The 17,323-nt window shown below is 37.1% G+C and overlaps 1 protein-coding gene across 2 annotated transcripts in view; it reads right to left on the minus strand.

Moving 5' to 3' along the window:
- The window catches only part of SLC9B2 (solute carrier family 9 member B2), a 117,733-nt gene that overhangs the window by 74,156 nt on the left and 26,254 nt on the right, over nt 1-17,323 (minus strand). Inside the window, exons 8-11 of one of the 2 annotated variants that reach the window (XM_060148534.1) lie at nt 16,869-17,044; nt 13,492-13,598; nt 11,122-11,271; nt 2,673-2,781 (exon numbers count right to left, since the gene is read on the minus strand). In XM_060148534.1, the coding sequence (XP_060004517.1) occupies nt 2,673-2,781; nt 11,122-11,271; nt 13,492-13,598; nt 16,869-17,044 (542 nt within the window). Of the gene's footprint in view, nt 1-2,672; nt 2,782-11,121; nt 11,272-13,471; nt 13,599-16,868; nt 17,045-17,323 lie in introns of both variants that reach the window. The other variant, XM_060148533.1, reaches the window with a different exon arrangement.

Consider the following 17,323-nt stretch of genomic DNA (forward strand, 5'->3'; position numbering starts at 1 on the left):
TTATTTTCATCAAAGTGGTTGAGAATTCTTTACAGAGAGTATAAGACCAGAGGCGATATTCAAAATATTTATAAGCCATTATGGGGGCAATCAGCCAATCAGAACAGAGCTCGCTGGGCAGTGACCAATCAGAACAGACAGTGGCAGTCTACAGCTGTTTCATCATACTGGTGTGTACACTGACAGCCCATTAGCCCTGGTTTTCATATACAGCTACTGCATTCAGTCAGCATTTAGAATCCTTTGCTGGTAAAGTTAAGTTCATCCTGAAGTGCAAAATAAAGGATTGTGACTTGGCCGCTGCAGGCTACTGGAATCTGAGAAAGGCACAGCTAAAGTGACTGCTAAGTTACAGGATGATTTTTTTTAAAGTAACATTTGTTGAGTATTTACTCTGTGCCAGGTTCTGTACTAAGCTTTAAGTGCATTACTTTACTTAATTCTTACAACCTGTGGGGTAATTCCTGTCATTTTACAGTTGAAAAAAGTGAAGTTCAAAAAGGATAACAACTTTGTCAAGTTCAAAAGCCTGGGTAAAAGGGATAGACACTGCAGGAGGCTCTACTGTAAATCTGCAATATTTTTTTTTACCGAAAAGTTTTGTGGCTTTTTGTTGGAGGATATTTCTCCCAGGTTGGTAGATTTTCAAAAATATTTGTTGCTGAAGTACAAGATACAAAAGAGATGATCCCATTCCCAGGAGGGAACATTGAAGGTTTGGGGAGAAGATGAAGAGGAAGTTTTAGACACACTGAGTTTTAAGTTTTGTGGAATTTATAAGTGGTGATGTCCAATCAGCCACTGGATTTATAGATTTAGAGATAAAGATTTTGGAATTACATAGTTTATAATCAAAGTCACTGAGTGTAGATGAGCTCAAGGAAGTGATAAAAGAGCGAGAAGCATAGAAGGTTTTGGAAAGAACTTTGAGGAGGAGCAGCGCTTAAGCCATACATACGGTAAAGACTCAAAAGGCACCGGAAAATATGAAATTTCAGACTTCAATGTAAAAGTGTTTTAAAGAGGTCAGTAGTATCAAGTGCAATAAAGACTGGTAAGTATTCAGTGGATTTAATAATATAACCTTGGTAAGAGCAGGGTTGGTTGTGTGATGGGGCAGAAGCTAAACTGAAATGTACTGAGGAAGGGAATGAGAACTGAAATGGAAAAGGGGAATATAGACACCCTTCTGGAAAAGTTTGAAAAGAGCAATAGAGAGATAGAGTGGTAGGTGAGGGGGGAAGTGAAATGGAGGAAGGATATATATATATATCTTTCATAAATATATGTGTGTATATTTATTTAACTTTGTGATAAAATACACATAAAAATTACCATCCTGATCATTTTAAAATGTGCAGTTCAGTAAGAATTAAGTTAAACATTTATATTTTTGTGCAAAAAATATCTAGAACATTTTCATCTTGTAAAACTGAAACTCTGTACCTATTAGACAACAAATCCCCATCTCCCCTTTCCCAAAACCACTGGCAACCATCATTCTACTCTCTATTTCTATGAATTTGACTCATATAAGTAGAATCACACAGTAGTGTCTTTTTTTTTTTTTTTGGACCTTGTTAATTTTCTCTATTGTTTTCTACTTTGTTGATTTCTTTTTTTTTTTTAATTGAAGTAGAGCTGATTTACAATGCTGTGCCAATCTTGGCTATACAGCAAAGTGACTCAGTTATACACATACAGACATTCTTTTTTTTATATTCTTTTCCATTATGGTTTATCACAGGATAATGAATATAGTTCCCTGTGCTATACAGTAGGACCTTGCTGTTTACCTATTCTATTTGCAATAGTTTGCATATGCCAACCCCAAAGTCCCAGTCCCTCCCTCCCCCTTGGCAACCACAAGTCTGTTCTCTATGTATATGAGTCTATTTTTGTTTTGTAGATAGGTTCATTTGTGCCATATTTTAGATTCCACATAGTAGTTGTCTTTCTATGATTGGCTTCTTTTACTTAGTGTAATGTCTTCCAGGTTCATCCATGTTATAGCATGTATCAGAATGGAAGGATATTATTTTAAGTTAGAGATTAAAGTCTGTTTAACTTCTGAAGAGAAGAACACTGTGACAAGGATATTTGAGGATGAAAAAGAAAAAGGGAAGAATCTATGTGTAAGATCCAGAAAGAGGTGGCAGGGGATGGGATCCCTAGTATGGACGGAAGAATATTGTGATGCAAGGAAAGGAGGAAATAATGAGTATATGTGTGTAAATTAATTTTTAAGTGAAGTGCTATGAATTAAGAGAGTTTTAACATAATGGCTTTCAAATGTGTGAATGAATAAAAGAATGAATGAACAAACATTTTTATTCTATGGGTTCATATTATAGAACTCACTATTTATCTTTAAAATTCTGGCCCTTGATCAGGGTAAGGCTAGATGAACATTTTTATCCTTGGAAAAACACTTTAAGGCCTGTATTTTATTGATGGCAGTCAGCAGTGTCACTTTTCTTTACAAGGAACAATATTTAAAGGTATAAAATTTACTGTCTTAGATTGACAAACATTATTTTCTAACGAACTGCTCTAAAAGACTTAGCTCGTTACCTTTTTATATAATTGTGACAATGGGAACCACTGAACACACACCTACTAAAGATATTTCAACTGAATATAAGAAGAGTTGATTTTAGCAAAATTCTTACCTACAGTTTCTGGTCTGAGAGCTGTAATGGCTACCTCTGCTCCAATCAGTCCAAAGAGAAGGGGCTGAAAGATGAACCAGGCAACTGCTATAACCTTTTCAACATCTGCCTAAAAGGAACACACACAAACACACACAAACAGACTTTCATTATATGAATTTAGAAGTTCTAAGAATTTTATTAATTTGAAATTTGAGTCAATTTGACCTGAGATAACCTTTACCTCTGTAGCATCTATGAATAAGAAGTTAGCTAGAAGAGAGCAAAAAATTGCGCAAAGATATTTCTAACACAATTAAGATATATGAGGTACTTTAGTGTTGGTTTACAAGTAAATGTTAATTATAAAGAGTTTTACAAAGTAATCTTAGGACTTCTGCTGCTGAATACACAATCTGTGTGTGTGTATTATAATGAATAATATTATATTAATTATATTATTATTACATTATTGCATAGTTTAAAATTTTGTTAATTTTCATTCAACAATATGATTTAAAGACCTTATATCAGTGCATATATCTAGATATTCACCTCATAACTGCTGCATAGTAATCTGTGGTATGGGAGAACCATAGTTGATTCAATCATTTCTTTATCAATAGGCCTTTAAGTTGTTTCCAATTTTTTCTTTATAAAAAAATACTGTTTGTGGATATCTCAAATCACGCACAAAGATAAAATCCAGGTATAACAAAGTGCTGTACCAGTTATTAATTTATTGCCCTTTGGCTCCAAATCTGCCTTTCCTTGTTTCTCTGCAGAAAATGGAGCTGGGCCCTTTAAACATTTCACCTTTGCCAGCTGGTACCATATTAAGTATTGTCAGTAGAAGGTGCTGAAATCTATTGCAAGAGAAGGAACTCTTCCTGGTTTCTGTGGCTCTTCCCAGCAAGATCTTCCAGCACAAGGCTCCTGCAGTCCAGGTGGCTTCTCCAGTGCCAGGGTCTTGCAGTGCATGGTGCTAGCAGCTTTCCCCAGCCTATACCTGGGGTGGTTTCGTAGCCACCTCCCTTGGGCCATATACCTCCCCATGCACTTAGAGGGTGGATTTCCTATAAGTTTGGAGAGTAGATTTCTAGTAAATTTTGTAGGTAGGGCACCAGGGTGATCTCTGTGTCACCCAGTGAACCAAGGCTCTAACAAGGTCTGGATTCTCAGCCCTGGAGGAGGGAGTAGTGAGGTGAGGAGGAGAGGTGGAAGGGTGTGCTTTATCTCAGCCCTAGGAGTTTATAGCTGCTATTCCTATATTATTTAGGGGTCTCTGTACATCTTACAAGCCAATCCCTTGTTAACTGATCCCCAGGATGGTTAATAATAAACTTCCCTATTCCAGTTACTATGTGATTTCTCTTTCCTTAGGAGACCCTATTTGACATAAGCATAACTTTATAACACATAATGCAAACATCCTAGGAAAAGACTGACACAATTGACCATGCAAAACTAAAATGTCTGTGGCAAAATAAACCATAAAAAAGACAGTGACAAACCAGGAGAAAATAACTGTACTATGTGTAACAGAATAAGGAACAATGTCTAATCAATAAGAAAAAGATAGAGACCCTAGTAGAAAAATGGGCAATGCATATGCACAAGTAATTGTACAAGAAGAAACACAAATGGCCAAAAACCCTGAGACACTAAAACTCAGTAATTAGAGAAACACAAATTAAAATGATATACCATATTTTGGGGGGAGGGGGTAATCACATTGAAAAAAACACTAAAAAAGTTTTAACAATGTAAAGTATTTGTAAGATTGTATAATTGAATCTTTGTAAGATTCAATTTGTAAGATTGAATAATTGGTAGGAGAGCAAATTGACAACGCTTTTTTGGAGGGCAATTTAGCAGTACCCAGTACAGTACCTATGAATTTACATTTAACAGATTTTTTCAGTCAACATTAAGAATCTTTATTTTGGGGGACTTCCCTGGTGGCACAGGGTTAAGAATCCGCCTGCCAATGCAGGGACATGGGTTCGAACTCTGGTCTGTGAAGATCCCACATGCCACAGAGCAACTAAGGCCGTGTGCCACTACTGAGCCCGTGAGCCACAACTACTGAGCCCGTGTGCCACAACTACCGAAGCCCGCGTGGCTAGAGCCCATGCTCCATGACAAAGAGAAGCCACCACAGTGAGAAGCCTGCACACCGCAACGAGGAGTAGCCCCAGCTCGCTTCAACTAGAGAATAGCCCGCACACAGCGACAAAGACCCAACGCAGCCAATAAATAAATACTTTTTTTTTTAAATCTATATTTTTGGACCACATTTTTACCCTTACAATTACATGTTCTTAAGGATATGCACTTCCATATATGTATGGAATTCCGACAAAGGAGGATTACATTGTTTCTCTATTTTCTTCAGTTATTATTTCTGATATGTTTATTAGGGTGAAGATTCTATTTCCTCTTAGCTTATAAAGACAGCATCTGTGAGGGGATTTGTTGATTTTTTTATATAATTCTATTCCTCTATCATGAAAAAACAGTTGTTTCTACATCATAAGGAATCAGATGATGAATGAGGTTCAAATTCTGCCACCCACTAACTGCAAGCCACTTGCCCTTAGCACCTCATTTTTCTCATCTGTAAAATGAGAGGTTTATATTAGAAAACATCCAAGATCTTTTATCATTTAATGACAATGACTAGTTCTGCCCCAACAGGTCCAGTTGTCACCCTTCCACATCTTTAAATTTTACTTTCGCATTTAATTTTTAGAGTATATCATAGCTAAAACTAAGACTTTGATACCCCCAGTTGTAAAGAACAAAATTCAACTATATTAACTTTAGGTTACTTAGCCTTTTGTTGCCAGGACTAATTGTTTAAGGAAGGTCCTCAAAAATATTTCATGTATTCAGAACTCCAATGACAGCAGAAGTCCTAAAGAGTTTTCTCTATCAAATTATTTTTACTTCTAAACTGTAGACTAAAGACATGATTTGTATTTTGACTGTAACATTTTAGACTAATTGAACATCAGATATAGGCTTACATACTATATAATTTAAGAAAGGGAGAAGAGTCACAATGTATCTTCTTGTGGCTTTTCATAACTTCAAAAACAAAATGAATTTATTTATAAAGAAAATGGAGGTCTTCCCTGGTGGCACAGTGGTTGAGAGTCCGCCTGCCGATGCAGGGGACACAGGTTCGTGCCCCGGTCTGGGAAGATCCCACATGCCGCGGAGCGGCTGGGCCCATGAGCCATGGCTGCTGGGCCTGCGCGTCTGGAGCCTGTGTTCTGCAACGGGAGAGGCCACAACAGTGAGAGGCCCGCGTACCGCAAAAAAAATAAATAAATAAATAAAAAGAAACTGGAACCATAGAATAAGCTAAGTATAAAAGAAGATGAGCCAAGGGGAATGAAGACTGTGTTGTCCATTGAAAGTTAAGGCCACTTTATACATCTCTATGCATCAATGGTAAGAATCTTCAAAAATATAAATCACTTTCAAGGATGGACAAAAGGAGAAAGTTAAGAGAAATGAAGGTTTCATCATGGGTTAAATATCTATGTAAGTGGACACTTCTCAGACTGAACAATTCAAGATTCAGAAGATCCAAAATATAACAGAAAACAAAATCCCATAACTATAAAGGTCATCTAGAAGCACTGAATTTGAAAATAGATGAAAAAATAGATGACAGGCCCAAGAAAGGTGAGTGCATTTGAATAAAATAAGACAAATGGCAAGATTAATGATTATATGGAAAACCAAGCAGAAAAGTAAGAAATAACATCAGAAACTACAGGCACAAATGAATTTTATAAAATATTTTAGCTTTTCAAAGTATAACTCAACAACAGTATTACTGTAGCACTATTGAGTTTACAAGTGCTTCATTTCCATTTCCCCAAACAACAGCCACAATTCTTTAGATGTTATTATTAGTCTCTTCATATTACAGTTGAGAAAACTGAGTATTAGAGAAGGTAGGTGACATTTTGGGGATTATACAGCCTGAAGCAGGATTGGAATCCGAGTCCCCATAACTTAAATTTTATGTTCTTTATATAATATTGTGCTGCTCTGGAGGGTGTCTGCCACATAATTGATTCAATGAAGATTCTCTTGCTTTCCTTTCTTTAGGGAACCAGTTTGATGTATTCACATTGTGTGTTCTCATCCTGACTCTGCCACTTACTGGCTTTGCGACTTTAGGCAGTCTATCTAGTATCTCTAAGCCTTGGTGTCCTCATTTGTAAAATGGTCTGATATCTACCTTTCAAGGTTATTGTAGAGAATACATGAGATGACGTATGTAAAACTTTACAAGAAAGACATCTTTAAGGAAAAAAAAAACTATTGAGGAAAGGTCCTAATAAGAGATTCATAGATCTGACCACATGAAAGTATATGATATTTGAGTGTAAAAAATGAACAATATAAAATGGCACAAAAATCTAACTTCATATGTATAGATGTGTGTATACACCACCAGGTGGTTCTGATGCATTCTCAAGTTTGAGAAACACTATTCTAAGCTGATGAGGGTGCAATGAGATAGGTACTTCATATATTACAGTGGAAAAGTAAATGGATACAACTCTAGAAAGCCGTTTGGTAATGCATGTCAAAAACCTCAAAATGTTTATATTATTTGACCCCAAAATTTCACTGTTAGAAATCTGGCCTAAGGAACTAATCAGAAATTGAATTTCAGCATAATTAAAAATAGCAGAGACTAGAAATCACCTAAATATTTAACTATAAGGAAATGGTTTTAAAAAATTATGGGGCATCCCTATGTGTGTGTGTATGTGTGAGTATGTGTGTTGTGTTTTGTGTGTGTGTGTGTAGATAAAGAGATATACACAGGAGAGTAACCAGAGGTAAATATGAAAACAAGGTACCTAGTTCTTTCTCTGGGTTGTGTATTACATTGACCTTCTATGTAATCAACCAGGCTGCAGGTAATTCAGGCAAAGTTATGACAAATGCATTCAAACAGATGCTTTGTTTCAGCTTTAACAATATTTTCTATATAACCCACACTATATTCTGGAGAATAGCACAACTGAAACTCATCAGAGTTTCCCTTTCCCTCTTTGTCCTTCTATGCCCACAGCTAGTGACCACTTGTAGTAGGGATCAGTCTCCCCTTTGATTTCCCTGTTGCTAAAACTATTGCCCTATTCCAAATGACATGACTCTTTTTTGTTGTTTTTTAAAATCCTATCATTTATGAACTTAATTTTAAATTGCAAAGTGTAGAAGTATAACATTTTTAATATATGTGATATGTGTTATTCAAATAGATGTCAAAATATAGAAATGTGTCCTGTGTAATAATGCTACAGTTGTATTATAAGGGTAGTACCAGTCGCTTTGGATTCAAACCTGAGCTTAAATCCCAGTGCCACTTTTTAAATTCTGTGACCTCGGACATGTTTTAGAATATGTTAAGTTCTTCTGATTTACAGTCTCTATAAAATGGAAATGGTAATACTTTTTCAGTTTCTTTTGTGAAAGTAAGTGAGAATACTCACTTAGTGCCTTGTATAAGGCCTTACAGAGTGGCAGTAACATTTATTAGTTCCTTTCCCTCCTTTTACCTATGACAGGATAATATGAGCTGGTTGTTAATTTTTGAAAATTTTTAAGAGGTGACAACAGATAGCATTTTCCAGTAAAATTCAATTTGAAGAAACTTACTATAAGTGTATTTGAAATTTTTCCTGTTGAATAAATGAACGGAAATAAGCCAAAGTACTTAAATAGCTTACAGAGCTGTTGGCTTTAGGTAGAGGAATTGTAAACGATTTTTTCTTTCCTTTGCTTTCTGACTTTTTTTTATTTCCCAATATTTTAAAATGAGCGTATAGTACTTTCATACTCAGAAACAAAACTAATTTTATTTAAAAATTATTCTCTTTAGTAATTTATTTCTTTTAATACTGACAAATGTTTACAGTTAAGAAGTTAAGGGACAGATTCCAGTCTCAGTCATTATTTGGCTGCAACCTCATGAGCAACTCCAAGTAAGAATCACCCACCTGAGCCAAGTCTATCCACAGAAATGCAAGACAAATTAAAACAAAACAAAATTGTTGTTTTAAGTCATTAAATGTTGAGGTAATTTGTAACCCAGCAACTGACAACTGAAATAAAAAATATTTACAACAGCAAAAAAGAAACCAAACAATATACAAAAATAAGAAGTTAAGGGCCAGTTTGTAGAATGCTAACGGCTGGCAAACTTCCCAGGTGTCGGATAAGGGGTCACAATGCAACTTTAGCTGCATCCCTTTACTGGGTGAAAACTGTGTCCTTGGTCCTGAGGCAAAGGAGTAGATCAGAGAGCTTCAAGGATCAGGTGTATTAGTCCGCAGCCCAGATTAGGGTGGAAGACAGACAGTGGTGAGTCCTCAGAGAGAAGCAAGGGAGGCAGCACAGCCCTATGTCCCAAGCTGAGATTGGACAGAAGACTGCCCACGATACGGGACAACCTTGCCTCAGCCCTCAAGAAAAGGGAAGCCATAGAAAAACAAATGTTTGATAAGAGCAAAGGCTTATGAGAGATGAGGGATGACAGGAGTACCCAATTTATACGAGGAAGTTTGTGTACTTTTTAGTTTTGTTCTTGTTCGATGTTATATGAAATCAGAAATCTTGTTCGATGTTATATGAATAATATAGGTGCTGCTGAAAAGAAAAAAAGTAGACCACCTGAAAGCCTTACCGCCAAGCCTCTGACAGGGCAACAAACCTAGGTGCCCATCTGGTGTCTAGAGCAGGGTTTCAAAGGGACTCTCCTTTTCCTCGAAGTCCAATCCATCTCAGCTCACTTTCTTGTGGCCTCAGTACCCTTGTTCACACAAGGCTCCAGGAGCCCCTTCCAATCCTTCCCTCCTCTAAAGCAAGATGATTCACACTTATACTTGTCCTAATTTTATAATCACACTGTTAGAGAATGAATGGAAGCCTCCTATCTGAATGCTATTTACCCACAAGGAAATTCTATCTCTAGTATATCTCTGCAGAGATTCCCATAATTGAACATGATTATTTATCTAATCTCAAGATTTATAACCTTCACATGTTTCCATATGGCATTATATTAAGCTTAATTATTTTGAGCAGTTTTCTTTAGGTTTTCCAAAAGGATATATCTACATTTAGTTTAGGTCACATACATCTAATTTCTTTATTAAACAGAATAGCACATGACCCTGTCAAGTTCAAATCTATAAAAATGTATTTTAAAATTAAAATAAATAAATGGCAATCAGCTGATTTCCATAATACATATTAAGAAAACAGATAACCTTAATGATCTTGAAACTTGGTAAGGAAAACCAAAACAATCTTATAAAAAACAGGCACAAGCTTTTGAATACACTGGCAAGTAAACATATGAAAAGATGATTAGTTTCACTCATAAAGAAATGCTACCAGATCAGCAATGAGATACATTTTTCACCCATCAGATTGGCACAATATCTGAAGACTGAAAATAGATCAGAGAAGCAGATTCTCTTACATACTGTTGGTGAGAATGTACATTGGTACAGTCTTTTAAAAGGGCAAATTGATATTATCAAAAGTATCAGTGTGCACAGTCTTTCAAAGAGCAATCCTATTTCTAGAAATGTATCCTATAGATAAACTCAATAATATGCTATAACATTAAAATTTTTCTCATTTTAATATTTCTGAAATTAGGATATCAGTTTAATTGGCAGCATTCTTTTTCTTTCTTGATAGCATGTAAAATAATAATAAGACTGGATAGTGCCTTAGAGTTTACTGAATATAGTATATGTAAGGGCATTTTATTGAAGCGCTTTTTGTCTTAGCAAACTAGAAACAATCTAATGTCTATTAGTAGGAGACTGATTAAATAGAGTATAGCACAGCTATACAATGCAGTACTCTGCAGCCCTTACAAAGGATAAGGAAGGCAGCATGGAAATAGAACCATGGTACGCTTTAAGTAAGTAAATATGTTTTTTTTTTCCTACTTAAAGATGTATTTTTTGTTTGTTTGTTTTGTTTGTTTTTGTTTGTTTTTGTTTTGCGGTACGCGGGCCTCTCACTGTTGTGGCCTCTCCCGTTGCGGAGCACAGGCTCCGGACACCCAGGCTCAGCGGCCATGGCTCACGGGCCCAGCTGCTCTGCGGCATGTGGGATCTTCCCGGACTGGGGCACGAACCCGTGTCCCCTGCATCAGCAGGCGGACTCTCAACCACTGAGCCACCAGGGAAGCCCAGTAAATATGTTTTAAGTAAAGACCTTAAGTTCTAGATTCGTATGTAAGGGGAAAAGGATGTACGTGTGTGAACTTGGACATACATTTACAAATGTATAGAAAATAGCTTTTATGATTAAATAATTTCATTAATTTGATGTTAAGAAAGTATCTGGAAAGAAAAAATTAATCTGATCAGAAAGTGATCATGAGCAGAAGAACTTAAAATGAATTCACCTTTGCGCTGGCCCATCCCTTGCCTGCAAGGAAAGCCAGGACCAGCGTGCACAGTCCTCCTGCCCCAGGGAAACCAAAATACATGCTGCTGAACACAGCCAGCACAGACAGCCCCAAGACCAGGAATGCTCTCTTCCACACGAGCTTGTCCTAGAGGAGGAGAGAGGTTGGTTAGCTCAATTATTTCATATAACTGATTTCTAACTATTGGTTTTTCCATAGTCAGGACTTAGAAAATAAAAACGTCTGTGTCTGAGCATATAAATGCATGACAGAACATTTACTTTCTTTTCCTTAGTAAAAGTAGAGTTAGCACATGTACAGATGTTAGGTGCCTCTCCCAGGAATACCAGTTATCCTTCTCTGCAGTTATCAAAGCAGAATTTCACAGGGCTAAATGCAACAGCAGAAAAAAGCACATAGGCTTTAGGGACAGAGAGACCAGGGATAAAATTTCAGCTTTTACACCACTGACATATGTAGTTGGCCATATTACTTAAACTCTTCAAGTCTTCTTTCCCCGTTCCCTAAAGCAGTTACATCCCAGGGATTCTGTGAAGGCTAAAGATATGATATCTCTATTATTTTTAGGTTCTCTGTTCACTCTTTAATTTGATACTCTCCTGGTTTTTCTTTCTAAATCCTTGAATACCAAGAAGCTTTAAGAGGCTGTAGACAGAGTAGTTTTTCGTTGTTGATTTTTTTTCAACTTTTTATTCTATATTGGAGTATAGCTGACCAACAACGTCGTGATAGTTTCAGGTGCACAGCAAAGCGACTCAGCCATACATTGACATGTATCCATTCTCCCCCAAACTCCCTTCCCTTCCAGGCTGCCACATAACACTGAGCAGGGTTCCCTGTGCTACCCAGTAGGTCCTTGTTGTTGATTTTTAAAGTCTCAGAAATGTGTACCTCTTTCCTTTCACTTGTCCGTTTGGCCTTTTAAACTTCTTGATTGCTTTAGAAGGCAGGCAGGCTTTTTAGAAGTGCTTGGCTTGGAAGCGTGCAGGCTCTGGCGGTGGGTTACCTGAGTTCATTCCCAGCTCCGCTGCTTTCTAGCTACGTGACTTTGTTTCAATCATTTCTCCCTAAGCCTCAACTTCCTCATCAGTAAAATGCTCATATTAACAGTACTCTTTTCATGAGTTATTGTACGGAGTGCACTAGATCAGCACTTTCCAACAGAACATTCAGTGACGACAGAAATTTCTGTATCTGCATTGTCTACGGTAGTGTTCTGTATCTGCGATGGCCACATGTAGCTAGTGGCTGCTATATGGAACCAGTGGCACTTTATTGTACCTACCCCATCATTTTATACACAGTAAACAACAAAATGTAAGCTATCATTTTTCTCTTTACTTTGCTGTTTAATTAGAAAATCCTATAACTTTCTATTATGCATTCATAAAATCTACAATCTACAATTGAAGCTTTTTGCGCACAGTAAAAATTCAAACCAACATACATTCAAGTAATGTTAATATTAACGTTCTTACGTACAGTTCTACTTTAGTTAAGTTTCTAATTCCATTCAAAATGCTCTGAAATCTCAAAATAATGCCAGTTCTTCTAGGAAAAAAAAAGACTTTTATATGTTTATCTAAGAGACAAGGGGAGTAAAGGAAAACAAACAAAACCTTTGTTTATTAAGAAATCACTGTGTACAGTAAAGAACTTTGATATCTTTGGTGAGAAATGTTGAACTATATGATATGAGATGATAAGGTCTGTCTATTTGATAGTACTAGAATCTAAGGTATTTTGGGACTTCCCTGGAGGTCCAGTGGTTAAGACTTCGCCTTCCAATGCAGGGGCTGTGGGTTCAATCCCTGGTCGGGCAGCTAAGATCCCACATGCCTCGTGGCCAAAAAACATAAAACAGAAGCAATATTGTAACAAATTCAATAAAGACTTAAAAAAAAATGGTACACATCAAAAAGAATCTTAAAAAAAAAGAATCTAAGGTATTTTGATACTAAAAAAAGAGGCCCCCAAAGCCATTTTATATCTTGATTTAGTTGAGTATTATGAGTAATAATAAAATTAAAATACATAAAAATAAAATTAAGATAAATAAAAAGACATATTGTATTATTTTAGAATTGATGTTATTTGTTTTACAGTGAAGTTTGAAGTATACAGAATATAAATTAGAGAAAAAAATTCCAGGACTGCATTAAAAATCTTATACATCCAGCCCTCTTCATCAATCTCATGGACAGCACTAATATTGCAATGAGCAGTTTTAAAATGGGGGGCCATTTTCTAAATCACATAATTCACATCCGCTTTCAGGGGAGTGTTCTAGAATGCTCCTCCAATGACATGTTAGAGCATGACTTACCCACAGATTATTTCTTTTACCTGGTCACTGCTTGGAAAATACTGAATAAAAAATCCAAGAAGCAATCCAGCTGCCATACCGACTACCACCTCCAAAACTCCTTTGAGGACATTAAAAACCGTGGAGCCTTAAAAAAAACATAAAAAGAAAAACTTGAGACAGAATTCTAAATCCATAAAGGCACAGACGTTAATCATTAACATAAGGAGTCTAATTATATAGAAGGAAAATGTACAGATCTTTCCTGCTTTCCATATTCTTAAAATGTCTAATAAAATGGGCCTCCATTAAGAAAGGTATGCATATTATTGGAGATAAATTTAAAAATAGGCATAAGCTATGATTTGTGTACTTTTTTCTATGTTTACTTCAGTATAAATTTACATAATTTATTATTTACTAAGAAAATATGAAAGATAAAATTCATAAATCAGGTCTAATTTGTTTTACTGTATTACATGCATAGGCTGGGTGAGCAGACAGACCTAGTATTCAAACTGCCATTTAAGAGCCTGATTTTTTAATAATAAATGCATATTGATTTTAGTAGCTATATACAGAATACAGTAACTTAAGAATTTGGCAATAAAAGTAAAATCTTTTCTTACTACAATGAACGTAGGGGACTTACTCCTTCTCGAATGTTATTTCTAAGATTAAATCTGAAAATAAATTATTTTTGAAATTGCTCTTGGAAGAGTCTTTATTTGTTGCTTAGCTTCTTTGAAATATCACAATATAGAGGTAAGTAAACTATATTTTCCCCCATAGCAAACAGGATTTAGGAAACTTTAATTTAAAAAAATCTTTGCTAGCACATTGTGCAGAAAATTATATTAATATTGCTCAATATATAAAGCCATCCTCACAAACTGTTCTAAGAAAATATGTACTAACCAGTTATGTGGTTTCTTGTTATTATAATTTCGGGTACAGCATATGCCACCCCTAAGGTATGCCACTTTGGCATAAGGATTATTTTGAGCTGAAGGCAATTGAGAAGAAACATACAAAATAAGCTCTCTGCCATCTCCCTATTTGCTTTTAAAAGAAGGACATAAATTTGTAAAGCTCTCCCTCTCCCCTCTCCATCAGGAATGACAGAAGTTAACCACTGAGGCCACGTGGAACCCTAATCAGCCCAGGGACAGCACCAGAGGAATCTACATAACAAAGCGCTGAAACCAGCCCTTATCTAACAATAGTTTGCTCGTGTATTTGCCTTTCCGCAATTTGTTGCCTCTAAAAGCTCAAAGTCCTTTTCCTTTGTCCTGCACTTCTCTACAAAATCACTGTTCTCCGCTAAGATGCTTTTTAAGACCCAATTCTAACCACCCCTTGAGTTACTCACCACTGCATACTCCAGTGTGTAAGCACGGCGCACGCACATGCTAGTAAACATTTTCTCTTGTTAAGCTGTCTTTGGTCAGTCTGATTTACAGGGTCCCAGCCAATGAACCTAAGGTGGGTAGAGGCGAAAAAGCTTTTCCTCCCCTACGGTTTCTATCCTCTCTCTTATTTAAAAGAATAATTACCTCTGTAGTAATTTTACTTAGCTAGGATAGCTCTCTGCTAGGAAATGGTGGGACTGTCAAAAGCATCTAGCTGTGATAGTAGCCTATGTCTTGAGCTAATATGGTAAATAATTTACTATAAATGTGTAGAAAGGAGCCAATTAGTTTGTCTCTGATATAGTAAGGTTGTTTTAAAAAAAAATACTTCTTGGGCCCTACCTCTGAAAATTCTGATTCAGTAAATCTGGCAGGGCTTGGGATCCACATTATAAAGAAGCTCCAGGGGCTTCCCTGGTGGTGCAGTGGTTAAGAGTCCGCCTGCCGATGCAGGGGATACCGGTTCGTGCCCTGGTCCGGGAAGATCGCACATGCCGTGGAGCGGCTGTGCCCGTGAGCCATGGCCACTGAGCCTGCGCGTCCGGAGCCTGTGCTCCGCAACGGGAGAGGCCACAGCAGTGAGAGGCCCACGTACCGAAAAAAAAAAAAAAAGAAGCTCCAGGTGGTTCCAAGCAAAAGGCCTAAGGACCACATTTAGTCCACATTTAGTGGGGCAGGGCAGAGGGAATACAGCACTGCTGACTGGGAAGGTTCTGCAGGCAGTCCACAGCTGGCAGCCCTGCAGACCCTCCTCGTTGCCCTCCCTGCCCTGCTCTCCCCATCCCCTGTGATTCTAATGCAAACTGTTGCTCTAAAGCCATGGTTTCCATTCCCAGAAGTTCTAATTTAATTGGCCTAAGGCAGTGCCTACAAGAGTATTTTAAAAAACTCCCCACGTAATACTAGTATGCAGCTGAGGCTGAGAGCTATTGTTTAAAAGGTGTATAGCAGGAAAACAGTGCAAACATACTTCTGCATAGGTAGAGCAGAGTTTTTTTGTTTTTGTTTTTTTTATCTGCAAATAAGCACTTTATTATCAAACAGTTCAGCATCAGAACAAGGTTTCCAAAAGAGAAAAAAGTGTAGATTTGACTTAATAGATAAGAGGAAATCCTCACTGGTTCTTGAACAAGAAGGTAACCTTATGAAAGCCATGTTTTTGATAAGATTAATTTAACCAGTGACATATGGCAGGGACTGGATATAAGGCAACTTTGGGGCAACAGGAAGAGGCGAAGTTCTAGGTACTCAGCAGAAATCATATATAACCCCCCAAAATGGGACAGTAACTACAGTGGAGTGGAGAGGCTAAAAATACATGACTTTCTATGAAGGCGTGTTCCCACTAAATAATCTGAAGCTAAATTTAAGCTACAATTACATTTTGTCAATAATATGAAATTGCAAATCTTATTTCCAACTCTTGGACGTGGATTAAAAAAGGAACTTAAATTTATGCTGTGCCAAAGGAGAGTAAAGGTACTGAATAATAGTGGGAGAGAAAAAAATGCCTTAAGTTCTTTTTCATTACTACTTAAAACATAATGCATCCATTTCCAACATTTGGTAAGTATGGAAAAGATACCCATTAAAATCATTGCTGCTATTACCCACCAAATGTTAAAACTGTTCCTGTTTTAGAAGAGCGCTCTTCCTCCCACTTGGCCTGCTGTCATTGTGCTCATTGAAAATCTACTCATCCCTTGTGTGAAGTCTCCAAGATTAAACCTTCCCAGAGGCTCCATGTAGAAGCTGTTTTAGTCCTTCTCTAAATCTTCAAGTCCTTTGAATCTCCCCTTACTGCACTTACCAAACTGCTTGAGCAGTCTATGTCTAGAGGGTGAAGCTACTGGTCCCTTCCTAGTATGGAACTAAATCTTGGGAGGTGACTTTTTCCATTTTAATTTGCCTTAATTAATTATCAAGCAACTATGCCATGCTTGTAACACCACAATCTATGTTTCTAGAGTGCAAGAGAACAGCACGTTGTGAACGCATCCCTGTACCTGTGGAAAAGGCCATGCCCAGGCAGGTGTTGAAGCCAGTGATGGCCAGAATATCATCGAAGCTGCCAGCAGCCATGAGTAAGGTCGGGACGCCTTTTTCAACACCATAGCCTCCTTCCTGCAAAAGGAGCATTGAAGGCACCACGACAGCTGGAGATACAGCGCCTAAAACAAAACTAAGCAGGCAGTGCTTTAGGCATTTATGACAGTATCTTACTCATTATTATTATTATTGTTGTTGAAAGTATAATAACCTCTACTCTTTTAGAGGTTACACTTTAGACAACTAAAGTCTTTCAGATGGGAGCAAAGCACCAACCCAGAAACACATACATATATGCAAGTTCTATAGAACACTTTTTTCAAAGTATGGCCATGGATAACCTGTGTTAGAACTACTTAGGCTGCCTAAAAAGTTATGTTTATGGATGGTAGAGAAGACCTAATGGGGTTAG

This window comes from Lagenorhynchus albirostris, chromosome 4, assembly GCF_949774975.1.
Source record: "Lagenorhynchus albirostris chromosome 4, mLagAlb1.1, whole genome shotgun sequence".
In the NCBI taxonomy this organism is placed as follows: domain Eukaryota; kingdom Metazoa; phylum Chordata; class Mammalia; order Artiodactyla; family Delphinidae; genus Lagenorhynchus; species Lagenorhynchus albirostris.